General features: G+C 38.3%; 1 protein-coding gene across 1 annotated transcript in view; it reads left to right on the top strand.

Annotated features, from left to right (window-relative positions):
- The window catches only part of FGD6 (FYVE, RhoGEF and PH domain containing 6), a 92,411-nt gene that overhangs the window by 36,280 nt on the left and 33,364 nt on the right, over nt 1-22,767 (top strand). Inside the window, exons 6-9 of the mRNA XM_026864751.1 lie at nt 9,183-9,330; nt 12,718-12,785; nt 12,878-12,908; nt 21,863-22,014. Coding sequence (XP_026720552.1) covers nt 9,183-9,330; nt 12,718-12,785; nt 12,878-12,908; nt 21,863-22,014 — 399 coding nt within the window. The remainder of the gene's footprint in view (nt 1-9,182; nt 9,331-12,717; nt 12,786-12,877; nt 12,909-21,862; nt 22,015-22,767) is intronic.

Below are 22,767 nucleotides of genomic sequence, written 5' to 3' on the forward strand. Positions count from 1 at the left end.
CCCAGTACAATACAAGGATGTCCTCGTCCTTCCTCCCGGTGACGTTGCCTCAGCTCAGCATGTCAGCTCATGCTTTCAGCTGAAGGGTGGCTTAGTGGTATGCAGGAGAGCCTGAAGTAAGCAAAGCAGCACATAGAAACCCTATGTCCTTTAGCCTGTTTCCCACAAACAGGATAACTGGAACTCAGGTGTCATGCACTTCTGTTGCAGGGAACCCTTTATCTGCAGGACAAGGTCAAAGTGTGATAACTTTCATCTTGGCAACAGAGAGGAAAACAGTCAATGCAGTTGTTTTTTCAGGTCAGGAATATTGAGAGCAATTTCTGATTTTGAGATGAGCTGAAATGTTTAGGCAAAAAGTGTCTAAATCCCATTCTTTTTCTAATCAGTGCAAAAGATCAGAGGAAGAGAGAGCACAAGTCCAATCTTGCAAGACGCTCAGTTATTCTTTACAGTTAGTCTGTGTTGGCCTCAACCAAACTATTTCATTGTCTGTTTTCCAGCAGACTACCCAGGAACCTGCATCAGCTCCCATGCATGCAGACAATCATGTGTTTAAGAATTATAAAATATTTTAAAGCTAAGTCAGTACCTTTTGAGTACTCTGCTACTTTTAGCTCTCTTTTGTCATCTTCTAGGTATCTGACATGTAAAAAAAATGGACTGGAATAAGTTGTGCATTATTTTTAAATTGAATGAGCAACTTTTTGAAGAGAGGTATTATAACCCTGATTTCAGGGACAAAGTCACCCAATAATCATAAAAATAATGATAAATTAATACAGAAGGTATTTTGGGACCTTGCATTAGCTCTGATTTTAGTGAAGCAGAAATACTTATACATTGGGATGTTATGGTAGGTCTGGCAAGGTAAAATCAATTTTGTTTGAAAGAGGAGGTTTTGTTCTCATTTGGTCTAAGTTTTCCCTTTCCTATTTGATGTATTCAGTTTGAGATTTTGTTACATTTTTATTACAGTTTTCTAGAAGTCTGTTCAGTGTTTGTTGGAGTTGTGTTACGGTTTTTCTTTTTTTGTGTGTGTGACTGGAAAGTAGTGTTCTTTTTGGTTTGATCTTGCTATCCTCTCCCAATAAACATTTTCCTACTAGGGTCTGTTTTGTGAATTGAGAGAAGTTAGAATAGCAGGTCCTGATTATAAATGAGTGCTGTATTTTGGTGGTTCTGCTTTATATTGTTTCTCACTTCCATGCCAGGAGTTTTTTCCAAAACAGCTCTCTCTATGAAACAAGAATTGATGATAAGGGAAGGCAAAAAGCTGTAAATTCTGCAGACTTCCCTCTTTGCCTACCCTAGGTGGTGAAAGGAAGAACTGATGCAGTGAATCTTTCTCCTGTACAAGTCTCCCGGCAAGAGTTTAAATCTGTGGGTTTTGCTGCAGTTTCTCTTTCCAGTACCAATGCTCAAGACTGTTCCCTTGTGTCCTCTTGGATTATATTCTTTGACATTGGCATAATGTCCTTTTGGCACTTTTTCTGGGGCTACCCAGCAGAGGCAGGGCAGTGTGACCATCTCTCCTGCCTGTCACGTTGGCAGCAGTGCCATGCTGCTTGGGAGCTGAGCGGGCCCACTGGGGGCACTGGTTTTCTTGAAGACTTTTAAAACCGAGGCCTCTTCTTTTTTTTGAATGCGGCTTTTCCATGGTGAGTGTGGAAACATCTGAAGTATGTCTGTGTGTTTATGTTGAACTTTCCAAGGAACTGAGGAATTGTCAACAAACGGTCTTGCTGAAGATTGCTCCTGTGAGCATGGGAGGCTGCCTGCAGCGAGAGGTCCTCGGGTGCCTCTGGCTGCGAGAGCTGTGTTTTCAAATTGCAGCTAAATATGGAGATAATCTGAGAGCTGTTTGCACCCTTTTAAAACTGCACTTTAAAAATAATGCAACAGAGGATGTGCATGACTGTATTGATCATAGTGTGCCTGAAGTAGGGTGACTGACAGAATGGATTGCTTAAAAAAACCTACAAAATTTATTAAGTGTAAAACACATATGACAAATGTCTTGCTTATTTTTTGCTTAGAATGTGAGTCAATTTTTTTTTTTTTCTTCTTGTGGAAGAAAGAAATAAGTACTGTCTTGGCCTGAGGATAACAAATACTAAACTAAATGCTGCTGACTGCAAACACTAGGGAGAACTTGGTTCCAGCAAGTCAGGTGTTGCAGTTTGCAACATGATCAGCCAAGTATTAAAGGAGATGCCAGTGGCATGATCTAACAGGCTAAATTGGTGGCAGCTCTTGGCAGTGTTTGTGATATACTCCTTGCCCAGAAAACCCAGGTGTGAGCTGGGAGCAGCAGGGGTGAAGACGGGGACAAAGACGGCAATTCCTGGTGTATCTCTTGGCGGGAGCAAACTCCCTGCATTCCCACCTGGCCTCTCTCTGAGTCAGCCGTTTGCCCAGGAGGCAGCAAGCAGCTTTCAAAGTACAAGTGGCTCTGAACCAAAATGCATTTCAAATAGTTGTCTTGAGCTTCTCTTTTGACAGTGTTTATCACTGTCATCAAGGGTCCTGACTTCCTATAAAAAATGCAGATGCTTACGCATGCATACAGTTCATATGATACTTTTTAAAAGAATTCTGTTTCAATTCTTAAGAGTATTTAAATTGCAATTTGAAAAAGTAACCTGACATGCACTAAGTGTTTTCAGTTTGAGTTGCTTAGCTGGATGAAGGTTGTTTCTGTTTCCTAGCTGTGATTCTTGAGGATTTTTTATGTTTGTAATTGTATCCTCACCTAACCAGCCTGGAGAGAATTTAGCACAAGCGTTGTAAGTGATACAGATAATCATGGATTCGTTGGTCTAGTTTGTTTGCATCTTGTTTTGTGGTGCCTTTTTTTTTTTTTTTTTAATAAGGACTGTCATGAAGGTCTGTTTCATACCTCAGCCATGTCACCTATGGAGGGATAGCTTGCAGAAGGAGCTGATGAATCTCACAGGTGCAATCTGTTCAGGTGGTCTTAAAAAATATAAATAAAAGGGAGATCAAGATTAACTGCCTGTCATGGTCCCTAGCATCAGACCAGTAAAAACTCTGGTCTTTTGCCTGTTTTGTTGTTATTAGTCCTAATAATATGAAGAACTCATTAAAATCATTGGTTTGTCATTGCAGAAGAATGAATGGCATAACTTAAATGCTATTGTGTAAAATCCTGTTTGAGAGGACACCTTGCTATCTCACCCTCTTGCTGTGAAAAAGCACCATTTTTGGCAGAGAAGTTGAAGCCCAAGCAGCTTGGCTGCAATAAGGCAACCAGTCCTCAGTGCTGGCAGCCAAGCCAGCACTGCAAGAGCCACAGCAGTATCCTGCCTTCCTCACATTGTCCACTCCACCTAGAGAGGAGAGACGTGATCTCAGCTTCAGCTCTTCCCATCTGTACGTTTGTCATTAAACCAGAGAGGTGACTGATGCTGTAGGAGTAACTCAGATAAGTAAGCCACCTGGTCCAGGCTGCCTTTCATCCTCATTTGCTGCTTAATGGCCTGGTATGCCTGAAGGAGAAATGAAAAGCCGGGGGACATGAAGAGGTCGATGAGGGAGGGAATTTTTTAGCTTTAATGGTAGACAGTCACCATTGTTCACAGAATCTGAAGTTTAAATGATGATATGAATATGATGGGTTAGGGTCCAGGTGCATCTGGAGTGATAGGAAGTTAATTGTTATGCTTTCCAGGATGGTTTGCAAAAGGAAGCATGCGGATATTGGTATCTTCAGTATGGTTGTGGAACTGAGGTATTGCAGCAAAATATAACTCATCCAAAAAGGGTATTGATGCATTTATTAATCTTGCTGATTAGTAATCCTGTCATATATTTTCTTAAAACTTTCACAGGAGCTCACTAGTGATCTTGGTTAGTATTCATAGTGTTCTGCCAAGTATGCTTGCTTTCTAGAACTGATTTCCTTTTTTCCAAAACCCTGCAGTAAATAAATATTAAAGACACTGAACTGTCTTAAAGTATTAAAATAAAGCAAAAGGAAATTCACTAAAGCAATTTTAACCAAGTAATAATTTCACTTTTGCTTTGGCTTTCCAAGAGCATTTTCTGCTGTCTTGAGCACCCAAATCAGATAACTGCTTCCTAAATTGTTTTGGGATTGTAACTTGATTTCTGTATTTGCAGCCCTTCTTTCTACCTCGAAAGAGAGATTCAAAATTTAGATAGGACATAACAGAAAAGATGACATAGAACATATTTTTTTTTAATTCCTTTTTAGCCTTGTGATTTCCCAGAAGCATACAGCTAGGATCCATTGAGGGAATCGGTCAGTGAGGCATGTTGCCTTACCTACAGCTACTACAAGCATAAAGTGCTATGAAAAAATAGAACAGCCTTATCAGCTATTGCCTCCACAGAGAGCCAGTGTGCTTTTAGGTCTTTAAAAAAAAAAAAAAAAGCAGCTGAACATGCCTTAATTTTTGAAATTGATTGCAGGGACTGGCAATATTAAAAACTGAAAATAGATGAACAGCAATAGTTGCCTCTCTGAAAGAAAGTGAGATGCAAGCAGTTGTGAAAGGATTGTGAAATGCTTTAACGATGCAAAAAAGATTTGAGATTAAATATTATAGGAGGGTATGCTTATTGGCTCTCTGATGTTATGGTTGTATTTGTTATTTGAGTAGGAACTTCAGTTTGCTTACTTTGCCTGTATGTTGAAGGCTTTCTTCAAAAATTAACAAACAAAAATACACACAAAACCCAGCAATGAAATAATGGAGGAAGAGACGGAAAAAGGGTAAAGAAGCTGGAGCACTCCTACAAAAAGCAGAGTAGAATGGACGCTCCTTTAAAAATAGCAAAAGCATGAGAAAATAATATAGCAAAGTGTTGTGTGCAAGTTTCTGTTCATTCAGCATTCCTACATATTTTTGATTACTTACTGGAAGTAGAAGAAAATCTAAAAATAATGAAAATCACAAGGAAACGTGTAAAGCAGCAGCATGGATGAATCTATTTTAACAAATACTTTGGAGCTGTGGAAACTTGCTTTTTAGTAATTATGGAGATGCTAACACTTGAAGTAATTCCAATGTACTATAAAATAATGTTAAAGGTGTTCCATGGCAGAGAATCTCTCTGAATAATCTCAGTCAAGCTTAAAATACTATTTGCTTTCTAAATTAATTGGGAGTTGAGACTGAAATGTTAACTGTGACTTCAGTCTCTAGTGTCCTATGCAGTGTCTAAATCAGCAGTGCATAAAAATGAAGCCTCAGGTGTATTTGAAGCTTCTAATACCAATAAGCTAGTTTGAACTAATCTTGGTCATTTTTCAAAGACAATAAGAAGTTTTAATGCTGATTAGGATTTATTTTGCTATAATGGCTCTGTGGCAGTTTTGACAGTTTATTTTGCTGTATGTCTTACTAGGACTGGCATGTTTTGTTTCATTAATATTTTACTATTACATTAGGAAAATACAGCGCAATGTATATATTTCATCCCGTAAACTGCTCATTCCAAGGCAAACTAATGATCCGTTCATTTTATATGTCAAATAGAAAAAACCTACATCTATATTTAGATAACTTGCTCACAAGATACAGCAAGATATTCTTACTCAGTGGGCAGCACGTTGAGTTGGCAGTGATGGTGTTTCACATGACTGATAATGCAGAAGTTTCTCTTTAGTGCTGTGGGTAGGACAAAGAATCGTGATGAAGAGGGAACAAGATAGAGATAGTTCACAGTATCCTCAAAATACCTATCAGAAGAGTTGCTTAAAAATAACCATTACTGCATGCTTGTGGTATTTTGGAAATGGGGAACTGATATGTGGTAGAAAAGATTCTGTTTATTTAAAGTTTTACTACTCTTTCCAAACTCATTTAAAGGCTACAAGGGATTTCACTTCATCTAGATCTAACTGTTTAAGATAAATGTCTATACATTTACATTATAGATGGCTACAGAGGTACAGAAAGGGGTAATCAGTAAATACAAAATTGCTTTCTGTTTCGACAGAAAAGCCATATTATTTATGATGAAAAGTAAAGGGGTAAGGTACAAGGAGAGTCACATGTTCTCCAGCACATGGCTGATAAAGGCAGATCAGCACAGTGACTTTGTTTACCATGTCCTCTGAAGAAGAGGACACAGCCTCAGAATGCCTGTGGCTACAGTATTGCATCCTGTCCCTGAACTGGTGTCTTGTTTAATTCTGGAAAATGTCTGGGTGTGAAATGATTTTTGATCATTAATCATCTAATCATCCGCTTAAAAAAAAAAAAAAAAAAAATCAACAAAATACGTCAGGTGGAAGAACCTGAGGGCTGTGTTAGGCAGTGAGCTGAGAAAATACAGAATAAAGATGTATTGGGATTACTCTGAGGTGCTTTGACTGGTGGAGCAGATTCTGTAGGCAAGATTTGGTAGATGGTTCTCACAGTCTCCTTTACATGAATAGTAAGGGTGTATGCACCACAAAGGCAAGAAAAGGAGTTTATCACTTGAATGTTGTGATTCACAGAAAGAAAAAAAATGTGTACAGCTCTCATTTGTGGATAACTTACTAAACATCCTAAATCATCAGGACTAGTTTTTTTACTGAAACTTTCTATTAGATAAGCTGATAAACCTTTAATTTAGAAAATTCTTCACCCAATATGAGCCAGCTAATACGATCTTCATCCTTCAGTGGTGACTGAATTATGTTTGTGCAAGCAGAATACAGCCTTACATAGAAATATGCTTGTTTCTGACTTCCAAAAGTACAGGTTTTCTGAAACTTTTAAGTGTTGGCACAGTTGCCCTGAAAAGTTTAAATGTAAAATGATAGGAAAATATGGGAGTGGGCATCCTGTAGAATATGCTTCGGCTAAAGAACTATAATTTTACAAGTGTGAAAATAATGTTTTCTGTATGGGAAGGAATCTTAGTTAAAGGAAACTGAAGCAGCAATTAAAACAAATATTAAGTATAGGAAAAAGGGCAATAAAAAAGGTGGATTCCAGTATGGTTACAGATAAAGCGCATAATACCTTTTGCAGTGGGGAAAAAAATATCCCAGATCAGATGTATGTTCAGTGACAGATGTGGATGATAAAACTGAGTAACATAGTAAAGGGAGGAGTAGTAGTAGTTACTTCTGTTGCAGGTTTTGAGTAAAGCAGGGGGATATAGCTACCTCATGTAATGCTACAGATGTAATAAAGATGTTTGCCATCTGTAAAAATAAAAGGATAAGAGAGGCATCTGCTAAAATAAACATTCTCAGGCCAACGGGTCATTTGACTGTGTATTAGATAGACTAGACAAGGAGTTTTCTGAATTGAAGTTAACAAGTAGCTGCAGAAGTCTTACACTAGTGCAGTTCCAGGGAAAGCTCCAATGAAAAGACACTTTTTTGCCTTCCTGAAGCTCATGGAGGCTCTGTGGGAGCTGTTGACATCAACGCTCATCTCTCTGGTAGCTGCTCTCTTCCATGTGAAGTTGATAATTTCCAAACTGAAATAAATGGGTGTGTCTCTGCACCCTGGGTGCTGCAGTTTTGGCTCAGGGACTTGTTTGAACTTTGGGTGATGAGCTTGCAATCTCCTTCCACCACCCCATTAGATTCTGGGAGACAGTAACTACTTGAGTGTTTCCTGAGTCCTTCCTGTGTTGCCTTAATAGAACCAAGCTATTTCAGTGTTTTCTGTGTCTTCATGGCTAAGGTCTGTCTACAGGCCAGCTTATCTTGTCTCATCTCTAAATATATTTCTATTTTTAATCAGCATTTGTGTGTTGCTTTGTTTGGTTGCGGGTTTGTTTTGTTTCTTTTTTTTAACTCCACCTTGAGCACTGAATAATCAGCACATTGCTGTGGCTGCCAGAGCATCCTCACACAGCTGGTATTCCTTATTTCTGCTTTACACGTTACTGGCAGCCATCTCCCATGAGAAGCATTCTGATAGTTACTAGAAACGATCACAGCTGGAGGTGGTGAGTCTGAAGAGCTGCCCTCCATCCCTGCTTTCTTGTGATTCAAAGCTGGGAAAAGATCAGTTGTAACCCTCCCTTACGTAGGGAGTAGCTGTATGAAGTGTGTAGCCCTGACAGATGCTGGCTGCACAAAATTTGGTGTTGATCAGAACAGTGAGATCTCTGCTGGCTGCAACAGCTTGGGGACAAGGGTTTCTGAATTTGTTTTTTTGTTTTGTAGGGTAGCTAATCACTTTTGGCTTGTATCACAATAAGCCTGCTGTGGCATCCCAGCATCTTTTTGCTGGCCTTGAACACAGATTATGTGAATTTAGACACCGCTTTAGTGTAATTGGCAGTTATCAGGTTGGGGTTTTTTACCAAAACTTCAGGCTCTGTTTCCTCTAGTAGTCTGTTTTCTTCTTTATCTTTTCCTACCCCCTTTTTATTTGCTTCTAGAATTGCATTTCTTAAATCTCTACTGAAGTTGTCAAGGCTAGTTAGAGGAAGAAGGTGTGCCTGTCTCATGCAATTTCTGTATTGCAAATACAGCTGAAGCTAATGAAAAGTGACCTCTATAATCATTGTATGGCAGCAGAACAACCTTATATTTTATAGCTTTGACAGCTACCTGGAAGGTGTCATTCTCTGAGGGATGGGAGTTTTTAATCACGAAAGATTCTGCTTTCTTGTTTTTAAGAAGAATTGTTGGACAGAATGTTTATAATATTTTCATCTCTGATGCAGTTGTTTAGCATATCCATTGAGAAACAACCCTATATATAAACATGCCTCTAAAATTTCAGACAGAAAGCTCCAGTCTGAGTACCATATCTGGAACAGTCCTGATGCTATGAGATAGAGGAGACCAAAACAGCGATGATCTTTCTTTATCCTGTGGCAGACAGTACAAATGTTGCACCATACATGCACGTAGCAATAAGGGAATAGATTTATCACACTTTACTGTCAGGCAAACTCTGATGGATAAGAATAACATAGATACTCCAAAGGTACTGTGGCTTTTGTTTGTTGTCAGCGAGCATTATATCAATACCAGCATAGATAAAACATTATGGAGTTATGATTCCACTGTGGAAAAGCCTATCACTGTCATCATCATCTTCAGACTACCCACTACTGTTCTCAATGTTTCTGATACCAAGTAGACCATTTATTGTGGGGAAAAACAGAAAGCTCGTTACAAAAATAAAGTATGGTGTGTTTGTCAGCTATACATATTTTAATTTTAGGTCCATAGAAGAACACCATGATCATCCTAACGTGATAATGGGAGATCTTCAGTCAGATGAAGAAGATATCATGAACAGTTCTGATGAAGATGATGACACAAATTCTGATTCCAGTAAAGGGGAGCCTGATCCTCAAGAAGATAAACAGGTATCTCTCTATCTTCTGAAGCTATTTCTCACTCTTGCACTGTTTTTAAAGTTGTAACCTTTTGGGATATTTTCAAATAAAAGGTATTGAACATAACATAACTTTCAACATAACTTTCTGTAGTTATTTTTGTCATTCATATTGTTTAGTGGTTTTGTTCTAAAATTGCAATTTATGTACGTTAGCCTGATATTAAGGAGTCAAGTGTGGAAATATCCCACTACAGAGTATGTGTTGCCTGGCATATTTTTCTTAGTCTTTCACTGAATCATGGAGCTGTAGACCTTCCTGCCATGCCCCTCTAGTAAGAGTTACATGCACAGATGTATGTTCAGAGATCTTCAGTTTTGAGACTTGTAAATACCTTTTAAGGAGGCTGTCTACGCCTCACAGATCCTAGAGTGCCTGGTGTCTCTTGCACACTGAACATTTAAAATCAACCTTTGATTTGTCAGCCTTGATGAAGCCCAAGGAAAGGGGCCACGTGAATGTTGCTGGGTCTGAGAAGGCCCTTCTGAAAAATCTCTGGGAAGCTGTAGTTTTGCCTGGATGGCCCTATGTTGGGGGTCTTGTCAAGGGCTGTGTCCCAGTAACCATTTCTGTGCAGGCAGCTTTCTTGAGTTTTCAGGTTCTCCATACTAACCTGCCAAATCATTGCTTGTCACACAAGGGACAGATGACTGAACCAGGTTTTAATTCTCCTTTTCAATGGCATGAAGCACAAAGGGCGCAACCTGCCTTTCAGCATTTAAGTTCCTCAATTCACTCCTTTGGTGCTGAGGAGAGATTATTGGTGTGCTCATGAGATGTTGTTGTGGGCTTGCAGATCCACCTCTATGGCTCATGGAGGAGTGTAAGTCACACTTGACTGTAGGGTTTGAGGTCTGACCTTCTGCTAGCTTCTGCAAGTGCCAGCTGGAATGATTCTCCCTTATTTTAATGTTTCCTCTTCATATGAGGAGCAGGAAGACAGTGCTACTACTCAGTATGAAGTAAAGTTCTGGGAGTCCTATCCCTTTCCTTGGGGATAACCACTTTTGTACTTCTCAGTTGTGGATGCCCTGACACCAGCCTGGTCATAGACCAGTGCCTCTCCTCAGCATCTGTCCTGGCAGCTCTGTTTCCTTTGATGGTAGTTATATTTGCTTCCTTTCCTTAAAAATTAATAATTTTTAAAAATTAATGAGACTTTTTAGTGCTGGAGAAGAAGACTTGATGATGATATATCAGACCTGAATGTCATTTAATCAAATTTTCGAAGAGGAATAAATTGGGGGAGAGAGAGAGTCGAGGGAGAAGCTTGTTCCTGTGAAACTGAGCAGGACTGTACCTGTATAGAAGCTAACGTACCTAACATGCCTCCAGAAATGCCCTCAACCTTTCACAATGGAGGTTTCCAGGAAAATATTGCCATTACAAGGCTTCTTGGGCAGTTTTCACGTAGTAATTCAGCGCTTGCTGTGAAGCATCTGCTCGTCGGCTTGCTTCAGCCAGCAGCTGGGGATTAATAACCAACTTCCAAACAGGGAGAGCAGCTGCAGAGGAGAATGAAGCAGTCTCTGAATTGGGCATCAGCTGGGCTTGTTCTCTTTTTTTCCTTGCCACAAGCATCTGACTGTATTGATGCTTTTTATCCATTAGAGGAGTTACAAGGTTCCTTTCCAATGCGGTGCCTGAGCGCCCAATTTGTATCCCTTCAGTTCTGCCATTAGAGACTCTCTTATGCCTGGAGTATCTTTGAGCAAATGCAAAGTGGCCTTTTCAGTGCCAGCTGGTATGTGAAAAGTCTTTCAAATGGGGTTGAAAACAGACTGTGATATTTCATTTTGTAATTGTTTAGTGGTAGCATCTTGTTCTCAAAATACTGATTTTTCATCTCATTTGCAACTGTCACATCTACAGTGATGGCAGATACCTTGCTCTGCATAATTGAGTTTACTTGTGAATTCAGTCTTGTAGGGAGCATGTCAGCTGTGGTTTCTAAAGAGGCACGGAGGCCTGAGGATGGGTGATACAATCTCGCTTGAATTCGATTGTCCCTCACTGGGTAGAGCTAAGTGGTTTTTGGAAATAAATAGTATTTTACAAGTAAAATCCCATCTCTGTGTGAAAATGTCTATGTAGTCTATAAAATAAATAATGTATTTTACATATATGTGCTGCAACACCAATTATTAAATTTAGAAATTAATTTTAATTTAGTATTTGGCACTGTGTCAATCTAAAGTTAAAAATTAATTTAGATTTATTTTTTATTTTGAATATAATGGTATCATTAAAACTAACCTGTGAATATCATCAGTTCCGTGGTTTGATTTCCAGCACTTGAGACTTGTTTATAGGTTCAGAGAAGAACTAAAACTCAAGACAAATCTTGTAATATTAGTGCTTATGAACCAAAAGCTCATGCATGCAATGCCACCAGTATCTGCTTTTCTAGATAAACTGTTCAATGCCTGTATTATACTGCCACACTCAACACAGCTTCCCCAGGACTTCGATTATACTTGTGTTGTATATCTGGTGATGTTTTAGTGCTCCTCATCACGCTCTTTCTTTGCAGCCCATGGAAATGAATTCCTGAATATCTAATAGATGTGATGACATCTGGCAGCAGAGAAGCAAATGGCAAACCATGAGAGCTGTTATAGAGAAAGGTGTTTTATATGAGGAAAATTATACATGGGAGTTATAATGTGTAGGAAATGCATTTGCATCCTGACACCTATCCCCTTAAGCTTTGCTATACTTGTTTCTTCTATCTGATGTTGAGTAATAGCATTGATTGTTTTAGAAGCCAAACGTGCATATAAAACCCAGCATATTCTCCACAGTGCTTCACGTAGATGACAAGGCTCACACTTCTACATCTTTGTAGTACAGGTACTATGTATTCCAGCAGCTCCTTTAGTAGATTGCCAGAAGCTGACTTTTTCTTCAGTGTGATTTTTTTTAATCTTCTTTTTCAGTAAAGAAAATGTGTATTTTTTTAAAGATGTTTCTAAAAGCCATTTGAGTTTACTGCAAATATTACTGTTGCTGTATTAATCAGAAAAAACCCCAACATAGAAATATTATCTGTACTACTTTTACTAAACAATAATTGTCACTTGCTACGGCTTCATTCATTATGGGCTTCAGTGCTTCCTATAATAAATAGAAAGGCTGATAGTGTTACAAACTCTTAGCTAGTATTGTTTCCAGCTACATGCTGAATTGATTTTTCTCACAGATCCTGAAAAGCCAAGAGATTTCAAAGCAGTGTAAAAGATTTTTATTAGAAATAACTATTGATTAATTACATTGGATTTGAGGACCTACTAACTGGAAATTATCTTTATGACAATTTTAGTAGGTGCATAGTATAACATATAATTTTATTTGCAGAGTAAGGCAGCTGGAAAGAAAACAAAGGTTTACCATATTGCCAAGGAGATCATGAGCTCAGAGAAAGTGTAAGTGTCAATGATAAACTTAACAGTTATTCAACATATTTTAATTGGGCAATTAAAATGTAACTATTTGCTTTTTCTTGCTTTTCTGATAGGTTTGTGGATGTGCTAAAGCTCTTACACATTGTAAGTACCCCAAACCCAAGAATTTTCCTCTTCTGTTTAATCTGTTACAGTTCTATGTTTGGGCTTTATTGTAATGAATGTGTCTTTTTTTCTGCCATGTCCATGTATTCAAAATATAAAAATTAAGCAGAACTTTAAAGTTTCAGTTTATAAATCATGGATGAATATTTTGGTGGTTCCTTCTGCATCTCCTTAATTAATATATGCAGTCTTCCATCTGAGTGGGGGTATTGCTTGAATATTGAAAATGAAATATATATCCTTTTATATTAATCAGCATCATATTTATAAGCCAGCTTGTACCATAGCAACCAAAATAAAATCTTTGGTTAGAATAACTTTTAAAGTAGCAGAGGTGTTACCAAAATGCTGGAAATAAAAACTTATTGACACCAATTTGATGCAGATAAGCAGACACTTCTTTATTGACGGCCGGACGTGTAGGGGAGTGCTCTCACCAACAACACATGCCGGGCACCAGAATCATACACCTTATATAGAACTTACTCATACATATTAATTAAGTATCCATACATAAACATACAATCTCCAAGAAATCACTAACATATTCTCCTCCTATTTTCGATTCTGCGCAGTAAAGGTTAGAAATGTCTAGAAATGGGTCTGGGGTGTAATGTGAGTAGGTGGTCCATGAGTCGGGGGTCGCGATCTCCCCCTGCCGGAATTACCTTTTGCTTAAGGACACAGTTTTCTTGGCAGGTACTTGCAAGCTGTTACGGTTACTGCCCTCAGTTCCCATCAATCATGGACCTTGACAACTACTTGCATTCTTCTAGTCCTATATATGTATTATAAATCAGTTTACAAATTACCTTGTGTTTTGTTACCTAGGTTCTAACCGTTCATACTAAACAATTATGACCAATCCGGTACGGAGCTGTACAGGGGATTTTAGAGTAGCAGTTGGTTGCTAGATTCACAATACAATAAATGTAAAACGATTTTTACTAAATTATTTCTTAATTCTATACTTATATTAAAATCAAACACAATTTAATTTCAGTTGATAACAAAATCAGTAACATTGGGAGGCAGGAACAATTTACCTTTAGAAATGGTACATAAAAATACATGTTCTTTAGGTAACTAAGTAATTAGCTCTAATGGTGCATCCATCACCAATGGCAACTTTTTTTTTTTTTTGAAGTGCAATTCTTTGATAGATGCTTGCTTTCTGATAACAGCTGTGATTGTAGTAAGTGCAATGTGTTGTCCACAGCAAGGGTTAAGTATTTCATCTATGCTTATGCAGACCAGTCATCTGTTAAGCATGCTATGTTGAAGGTGATAATAGTAAATTAATGAAGAATTTAGCTTTCTCCAGCTCTGTTTTATGTGTTTTCTGTCAACTTCTAAGTGACATGTGTTTGTATCATTTTGTCACTCTATTAAGTGTAAGCCTAATGTTTTGGTTTTTTTTTTTTTCCTTGGGCAATAGAAGTGGGTATACTGCAAACAGATGCATTCTATCTCGGTCTCTTGAGAAGTGTGTTCTGTGAAACTGGGAACAAAGGCTCTTGTAGATGGATATATAGAATCCTGTAATATGGAGATCTTTCAGGAAACAAAAAACTTACCACACCACTTGCTGATTCCTCTTTTGCCTTCCATTTTAGTAATGCATTTTCTTACTCTGTTCAAGCTTGGTTTTTAAAAGCTGAGTCAGACAGCTGTGGCTAATATATAATTTATAGTCATCATGGTTTCTAGTACACAACTCAAGCTTAACTACTGGTTAAAAGAAGAGAGTTGCCCTGATGAGTATAGACAAGTTTTAAGCTGTATGATTTTTAATCTTCATATTTTTCAGGCATATAACTTAAAGATGTCTTCACCTGTAAGATGTGTTTTGTTTTCTTTTAATGGATAACTTGCAACTCTATTCATGACACTGTGCTAGTTTCTAGTTGCCAAATAAAAACCATTAGAAATGTTTTTACTGTCTAGCAATAGCAATCAACATGTATTCAGCCTGGTCTAACAGAGAGGATGCTAGGCTAGGAGTCAGGGAAATACTTTGTTCTCAACTTGGCCATTGGCCTGCAGCAGGAACCTTGGTGAGCGTCCTTGTCAGAATGGGCACCAGTTTTGAGGCTCTGTGTATGTACTTCATTAAAGAAAAATTACCTGAGAAAGGTAAAACACATCTTTTTATTTCCACAGAGTGATATGCCTGAGGACTTGTTTATATTTATCACAGATATTATTACATATGTTTATTTAATCATATATTTCTTATGTATAATATTTAAATGTTGACAGAACTATCATTTTGATCCCACATGCAGTGAGCCGCTTTGACTTATTAGCTTCAGTGTCAGGATTACTATCAGTCAAGCAACCTCTGACAGATTTCTGGAATTAAAATTTAGATTCTACTCAGGCTGAGCAGTTCTACACATAGTAAAGATTTGGCTGGTCAGGGGAGGCTCCTTTACACCTTCTGAACCATCTATTAGTGGTATTCCAAAGAGTAAATACTCTTTATTTAGTTTGATTTCATTAGCCATGATCTGAAATTAATAGCATTTTCCTCAGCCTGTCTTACTAGTGCCAGTCAATGCAGCTCATGGCTCTTAGTACAGCCAGGGAACAGGACTGTTGATGAAAGAAAAAGGTTTTAATGTTGCTGCTGCACTTGGAGTCTAAAGCAGTTGAGAAGGTGGAAACGTAATTGCAAATTGGTTACAAGTACCACTGAATTTTTTTAGCATTTTTGTCTCTTATATTGACAAAGTCAAGTTAGGTGGAGCAACTCTTCCAAGATACCAGAGTGTCAGCCTATTTGGACACTGTTGCTCTTCGTAAGTACACCTGACTGTTTCTGTTGAAGACAGACTACAAAAGTTCTCTAGAAAATTATAAACATGTGGTGACGCTTCTATAATAAGTAATAAGCTGTTCATAACAGATAAGGGACTTTGCCCACTGATGCTCTCTCAAACATACTTGGTGAATGGGCTTGCTTGAGGGAGTCTGATCAAAGATTAATATGTTGTCTTGAATTGTCTGTATTTCTGTGACTATCATAAATGCTCTGTTAGAGGACAAGATTCCAGTAAAATGCTGTTACAAACTCCTGAAAACAAAGGAGCTTAAATCAAACCAGCTCATCTGTATGCATCCTTGTGGGATGGTTCATGCATGGCCTCCAGAGGGTAAAGGAGGGTTGAGAAGATGGGGGAAGTGCTGTTTCTTCCCTAAGGGCACTTGCAGGAAAAAAAAAAAAAAAGGAAGGGTAAACTGGATGTAAGACATATGTGACATAAGAGAAACAAGCTTGTCACTGCTGCCTGAGATGTGCCCAAAACCCACCTTGTATTCCTGGAAACAGTAAGGCAGGATTGGTGCCATTTGTACTTCCTTGTTATGGTCTGCTTTGGAAATGGTTTGCACAAGTGAGAGGACCTCCTCAGCAGCACTATGGTGCTGTGTAAGCTGTCTGTCTTGCTTACTGTAATTTCTTTTGTCCATTTTAATTCTGATTTTTGAGGTTTTTTTTCCAAAACCCACTCTTTTTGTTTTTCCATCCTTTTAGATTCCCTTTTTCCCCTGCTGCTACAGTATGGGCAGTGAGGCCTCTTGTCAAGGAGAGGAACGTGCTTTTTGAGATATCCCCTTCCACTGCAAGGCTTCATGTATAACTTTGTGATGTGTGAGCAAAGAAAAGCTTAGGTCTGTTGTCTTTTGCCTGAGCTTTTAGATCTGTGCTTCTGACTTAGACCCCTGTTCTGTATTTATTAGGACTCTGAGAGCAAGTAGGAGGTTGTCAGGAGGCACCTCTAACTTTTCTGTAGCCACAATTGGAGAATTGAATCTACCTTATTGGAGAAGACACACAAAAGGTTAAAGCGTCTCTCTTTTCAGAAGGCAACTGCTAAACTATATATATATAATATATATAAAGCCACTATATATATAGTTCTATATATCTGTGAAAACATATTTTTGTATGTTGTAGCCAAATATTAGAAAAATAATTAATAATAGGCTTGGTAAAGGGATATAATGTGGATATTGAGAAATAAAGTAGCTATGGTTTTGGAGCAAAGGAAGTCCTGACCTCTCTGGACCTGGCTTACAACTGACCTACTGTTTGGCTGTGACAAATTCTCTCAACCTCCAACTCCTTTTTCTCCAACTGTAAAACTTCAATATTTGACCAGTCTGGGGTGAATATGTTGATAAATTTTTAGTCTGTGGAGTGCTTTAGAATTGCTGCATTTGACAATGAATTGCAGCTGTATCATCTTATTAAGAATGCTAATGAAATAGTTTTGGTTTGGAAGGAAACATTGTTCTACTACCCAGCCTATTCCTTGAAATAACATTCTGGGAATATGTCATAGTCAAATAATTGGTTATTGTAAAAAATCAACTATCTTACGTTGTTAAAGACTTATAAATGATTTTACTACCTGAGAAAAAAGGTGTGGAACTACTTGGCAGCTTTCCAGAAGCAATCTCCTGTTTGAAAAATGTCACAGTCCCCACTTACTCATAGTCTTCATTAACTATCATTGCTATAGTTTAACTTAACAGTATACGGCTAATTCTAACTCTTGTTGAGACTGCCTATTTATATTTCAAATATGGTATTTGTGAAATCTTCTGTATTCCTAGCAGTCGTGTTTACAGTTTGTCACATACAGCAGCCTGGCTGTTCCCCAGCACATGAAGCTTCCTCCCCTTCCCTCCCCGCCCCTGTAGGATGTGTGTGTTCCTTGAAAAGCATCCAAGCACAGACTTCTTTTTTTTTCCTTAAATTGAAGTGATATTTGAGCTAGCTGCACGTGTATTTAGCTGGGAGTTGTACCTCAGCAGAAGGGTTTGTGGCTTATTTTTGTTTTGCTGATGGTATGTTCTAGGAGAACAGATCCAAGATGAATATTGGTTGAAGTCTTAGGAGTAAAATACATGACCTCATTTAGATCATGTAGTTCTTTCTCTTCTAGTTAAATTTGTAAGAAGATTTCATTTCACCCATTTGACGTTATCTTCATTCAGCTATTAGATACCTGAAGGCACACTTAACCCAGTCAGCAGCTGAAAGAGGGTTTAGTCTGGTCGGTACCTATTGTGGTTTACAACTAAACCTGTTCCTTTGCTCCTTAGGCTGATAGAGGCAGGTTACTTTGCTGTGCACTGGGAATCCTCCAGTGGAAAGTGTGGAGAGAGATTATGAGTCAGGGCTTTTGCAGAGGGGAAGTGTGTGGGCTGATGGCAGATGATTCACAACAGGGTCAGAATTATTTCAGATATCACAGCCCTTTGCTTATTTAAGGAAGTTACATCGAAGGAGGGCTGGGAAGAAACAAAAGTAGCAATAGTGTTATCCTCCTCAAATATTGTTTAAAAATTGCACAGCTGTAGGGTGTATGCTAATAGGGCAAATAACATTCCCTAAACATTTTAAAGTTGGGATTGTTTTATCAGGCAGTAATTCAGCAACAGTTAGTACTCAGAAGCCTTTAAAACCGCTAAACTAGATTTTTCATATGGATAGGTAACCAATGGGGTGCTGTCTTAGTTTATTCTAAACTAAGACGGATTCTGGTTTGGAAAGAATGTGCTTTCCAGGCATGGTGATGAGCACTGTCCTCTTATAGTAGCTGTGTGAAGACAGAACTGCCTTTGCCTAAGCAGTAAAAAGTGGTATCAGAAGGTTATTGAACCAGAATATAATGTAGAATTAGAAACTAAACCAGCGTTTCAGAAAGTGTACAATACCCTCCCCCATTCCAAAAGAAAAAATTACCCTGGTGAAAAGATGGGATGATTCAGTATAAATAACATAATCTTTTATTTTCTGTCATGTAGCATATGAAACTTTTGTCTAGAGTTGCAAATGGTGTTTTTCAGTGAAACAAGTACATTAATTCCAAAGCATGGCAAGTTTGGGGTTTTTTTAATGAGTAAGATTGTAATATTTGCAAGGTTCATTTTTAATCAGAAAATCTCTCTTTAAAATTCACTGTAATGGACTGCTGCATTCCTTCAAGCAGAATATTTTCTAGGACAACTCAGGTGACTGTCTTTGAACAGATTGATGAAAGCAGTGCTCTTCAGCAGTGTTATATAGTACTATATGCTAAATATGGTTGAAACATTAATCACTTCTCGCAGGTAGATATAGATATCAGAGCAGTGTATATATTATTTGCAACAGTGATTCTATTTTTATTCAGCAGTTAAAGGATTTAGTTTTAGAAGGAATTAGGTTCTGGTGTGTTAAATGACCATTACTGCAATTTCTAATTTCTAAGTCATTCACCTAATTGTACAAAAAGTTGTCCTTATCTGAATACTTTCCACCCTTCGGAGTGAAATTTCAGGGTTTACTTTTTAGATTAATATATTTTACATTTGGTAATTAAAGCAGAGCTATTCTATGTTTTGTCCTTTTGGGTAAGAAATTACTTTCTCAGAAGGCCAGTACCTTCAAGTGTAAACACTGTTAACTCCAACCTTGTTACATTTGTTTGACTTTTCCTACCCCAATTCCTCAGGCATGTGCTTTCTACCTTCAACTCTTAAGTTTATCTCAAGATGAACTTGGCATGACAGTTACTTCACACCCACTGCCAGGTTAAAAATAAATCTTAAAGTGATTACAGTGACAAATGCATTGTACTGCTTCTGTAGTGAAGACTTAAAATTTTTTTTTTTAAAAAAGTGTTGAAGTTTAGATCTTTAGTTGTTTAGCAGGCTGGTTTGCATCATTAGAAAGCTTCACGTTACCTTTCTTCCCGTCGTTTCCTCTCTGCATGGCTTCCTCCATTTACTCAGTTGTGGAGGGGGATGGAGGAGGTGAGGAAATAAAGTTATGGTTGGCTATTTTAATGACAGTCTTTCATGGTGTTATCCAAAGCCTGATGAAGCTGATGGACTTTGGATCAAGCTAGTCAAAAAACCAAATCTGTATTTGGAAAAACATCCTGCAGACTCTTTGAATGCTATATCTGAAAGTTAAATAAATGGTCTTAACTACAAATGACATTCCTGTCTTATCTACTGGTGCTTAAACCTGGCTCCTTGCTCTCCTTTTATTGTTTGGTCAGGGAAAAGCCTGGGTTGTTGTTACGCTACAGACAAAACTGCTTTTCTTTTCATTGTGCAAGTAGCCATGTAACATTCAGACAAAATTCTTGTTTCATCCCATGGCAAAGTACATACAGTGTATTGTGTGTGCATGTGATTGGGGGAGTGAATATTATCATAATATGATGATGCATTTTGCGTGAAACTCTCCAGAATGCCTCATTTGAGCTTTTGCCATTGTAATTTCATGTATCATTTCAGTGTTAAGCAATGCCCTAGGGTCAGGAAAATCCATAAGATGCAGCTGGTAGTTAACCTATGTGTCACTAGTCTGCACAGAGGATGTAAAACTGAACATTTCCATATGAATAAGGCCATCTGTTTTTTAACTCCCTTACATTTAGTTCTCAGCCTTCCCCCATCACAACCATTGCCCTGTATCTCCTTTCAGTTTCTTGTCATAACTGCCCAGTCACAGCCTTCATGACCCAGAGAGTCACAAAGCAAGAAAGTGTGTCTGGAGCTCACACTGCCCAGAGATGATGTAATGAGGAGAGAGGAGGGCAGACGAAAGTTGAGACTTAAGTTTGGGAAACCAGATGCTGAACTGATAAGATAGCTAGTAAGACCTGTAGTAGTGGACCTGGGGAGAGGCAAAGAGGAGGCTTAATTTTTTTTCTTCTTTTTTTTTTTTTTTAATTTTTTTTAGCCCCAACCTGAGGACCCTATAGATTTTCAAAGGCAGGTGTGGACCCCATGCACATTGAAAATATAACTCAGTGTTGTACTTAAGAACATGTTGTTGGTCACCTTTTTCAGGATACCTATAGATTGTGCATGCATTATCAGGTTTCAGCAGACCACAAACTCAAAAAGAGCTATTTTGGATTGTCTTTTTTCCACTGTTGCCCAAATTCAAGTGAGACACAATATACAGCACACCACCTAATTTAGATCTCCTTTTTTTTTTGTCACTTAGTGGTGTTTTTCAATTCAAATGCTAAACTGCTAACCTATTTTGAAAATTTTGTTTGCATGTAATCAGAAATACCTCATGTAATGGATACTGAGTTTCAATATGGATACAATTCTTGCCATACTGACTTGTCTGGGCCCAAGAATTTAATTCTGAATAGTTTAATGAGGACCAGTAAGCCTGAGCTCTGTCCTGTTGGTTGCTGTTTATTGCATAAAAATACTATAAGAAGATCCTTCAAGTGTAAGCAGGTTTTTCCTCCTCTCCCTAAATGTTTTGAAGGTACCAGTGTTGGTTTTGATTATTGTTAACATTTGAAATCTCATGATTCTTGCATGTTGTTACTGTATCTTTTTGTTAGATATTAATTTTCCTGTGTGTAGAAGAGCTGCTACATATACTAACTTTTGTGACCCTACATTTTTGTCCGAGGCACATTTTTCCAAAAGGGCATTTGTAGATGACCTATGAAAACTAGAATGATTTTAAAATAAGATATTATGATTCTGTTAGCTGATAGAGCATTTTTGCTTTTTGACTCAAATATTAACAAGAAGGTACTCAAGGCTGCCAACACCCTTACAGATACAAGCTTTTTTCCTCCCCCTGAGTTTCCTCATGTGTAGTACTAGCACATTTCTTAAGGGCATGTTATAAAAATAATGAACACCAACTATATTATGCATACAGGAGCAAGAAAGTAAAGCTCCAGCGTCAGACCAAAGGGATTAAGGCAGTCCCAGGGGAGTAAATTGAAACTGCAGAGAAACATAACCCAGATGGTACACGCCTTGTCTTTGGTAATAGGGAGCAGTGCCTGGAATGTCTGCAAGAGAGAACGCTGTTGTCTGTGCTGGTGCTTTGAAGGCTGTTCTCTCATGGGATGGGGGTTTCTGTCCTCTTTGTACTCCGGCAGGATTTCCGGGATGCTGTGGCGCATGCCTCTAGGCAGCTTGGAAAGCCAGTGATTGAGGACAGAATCCTGAATCAGATCCTTTACTACCTACCTCAGCTGTACGAACTCAATCGGGACCTCCTGAGGGAACTGGAAGAGCGATTATCTCACTGGTGACTATCAATAAAGGGATACCATTCCTTTGATGTTGAAATTTATCTGTAGGCTTATGTGATTCCATGTGACCATGGTTTGACTCTTGTGTTTCATGAGCCTTCTTAAATGACAGAATTGACTTTGAAGGTATGGGAGATAATTTTCCATTTAGATGAACTTTTTGCCAATTTGATGTACCTAAAAAAGGTCCAGGAGGCATCTCAATACACGTTTTTAGCAATCACACTTTTCTATTTAAAATCTCATTTTTAATTGAAAGTTCTGGTCCCTGCATGGGCATGATAAGTTGACTGATTTCACTAGCAGAAAAGGATGCTGTCCTGAACACTGGTTTGCATTTTAAAGGTAGTTGATATCTACTAACCAGGCGCAGCACTGATTGACAGCCACAATACTACTGAAGTCCATTCTCAGTTACACTGGTGGGTGGATCTAAATCAGCTATACAAAGCTTACCGACAAAGGCACTGAAATGGGTAGATTGCAGTCCCATGCTTGATTTTAAGGGATGGAGACTGCATGTTGAAGTTTGAAGATCTGTCTCCTCAGAAATCCAGCTTGTACTGAAGCATTCAAACAGTTCAAGACCATTTTAAACAGCCTATTTTGTCATCTAACACTAAACTAGTGTGTCGAGGTGTGCCTAGTTAAGGTTTTTCAGAGTAGCTACTGAGATGGATGCCTGTCTGCTGAAGTGTAAGCTTTTTCTTCAGACCATAAATAGCACATCTTGCTGTGAAAAAGATAGA

This window comes from Athene cunicularia (genome assembly GCF_003259725.1).
Source record: "Athene cunicularia isolate RWA chromosome 1 unlocalized genomic scaffold, athCun1 chr1_part2, whole genome shotgun sequence".
NCBI classification, from domain to species: Eukaryota; Metazoa; Chordata; class Aves; order Strigiformes; family Strigidae; genus Athene; species Athene cunicularia.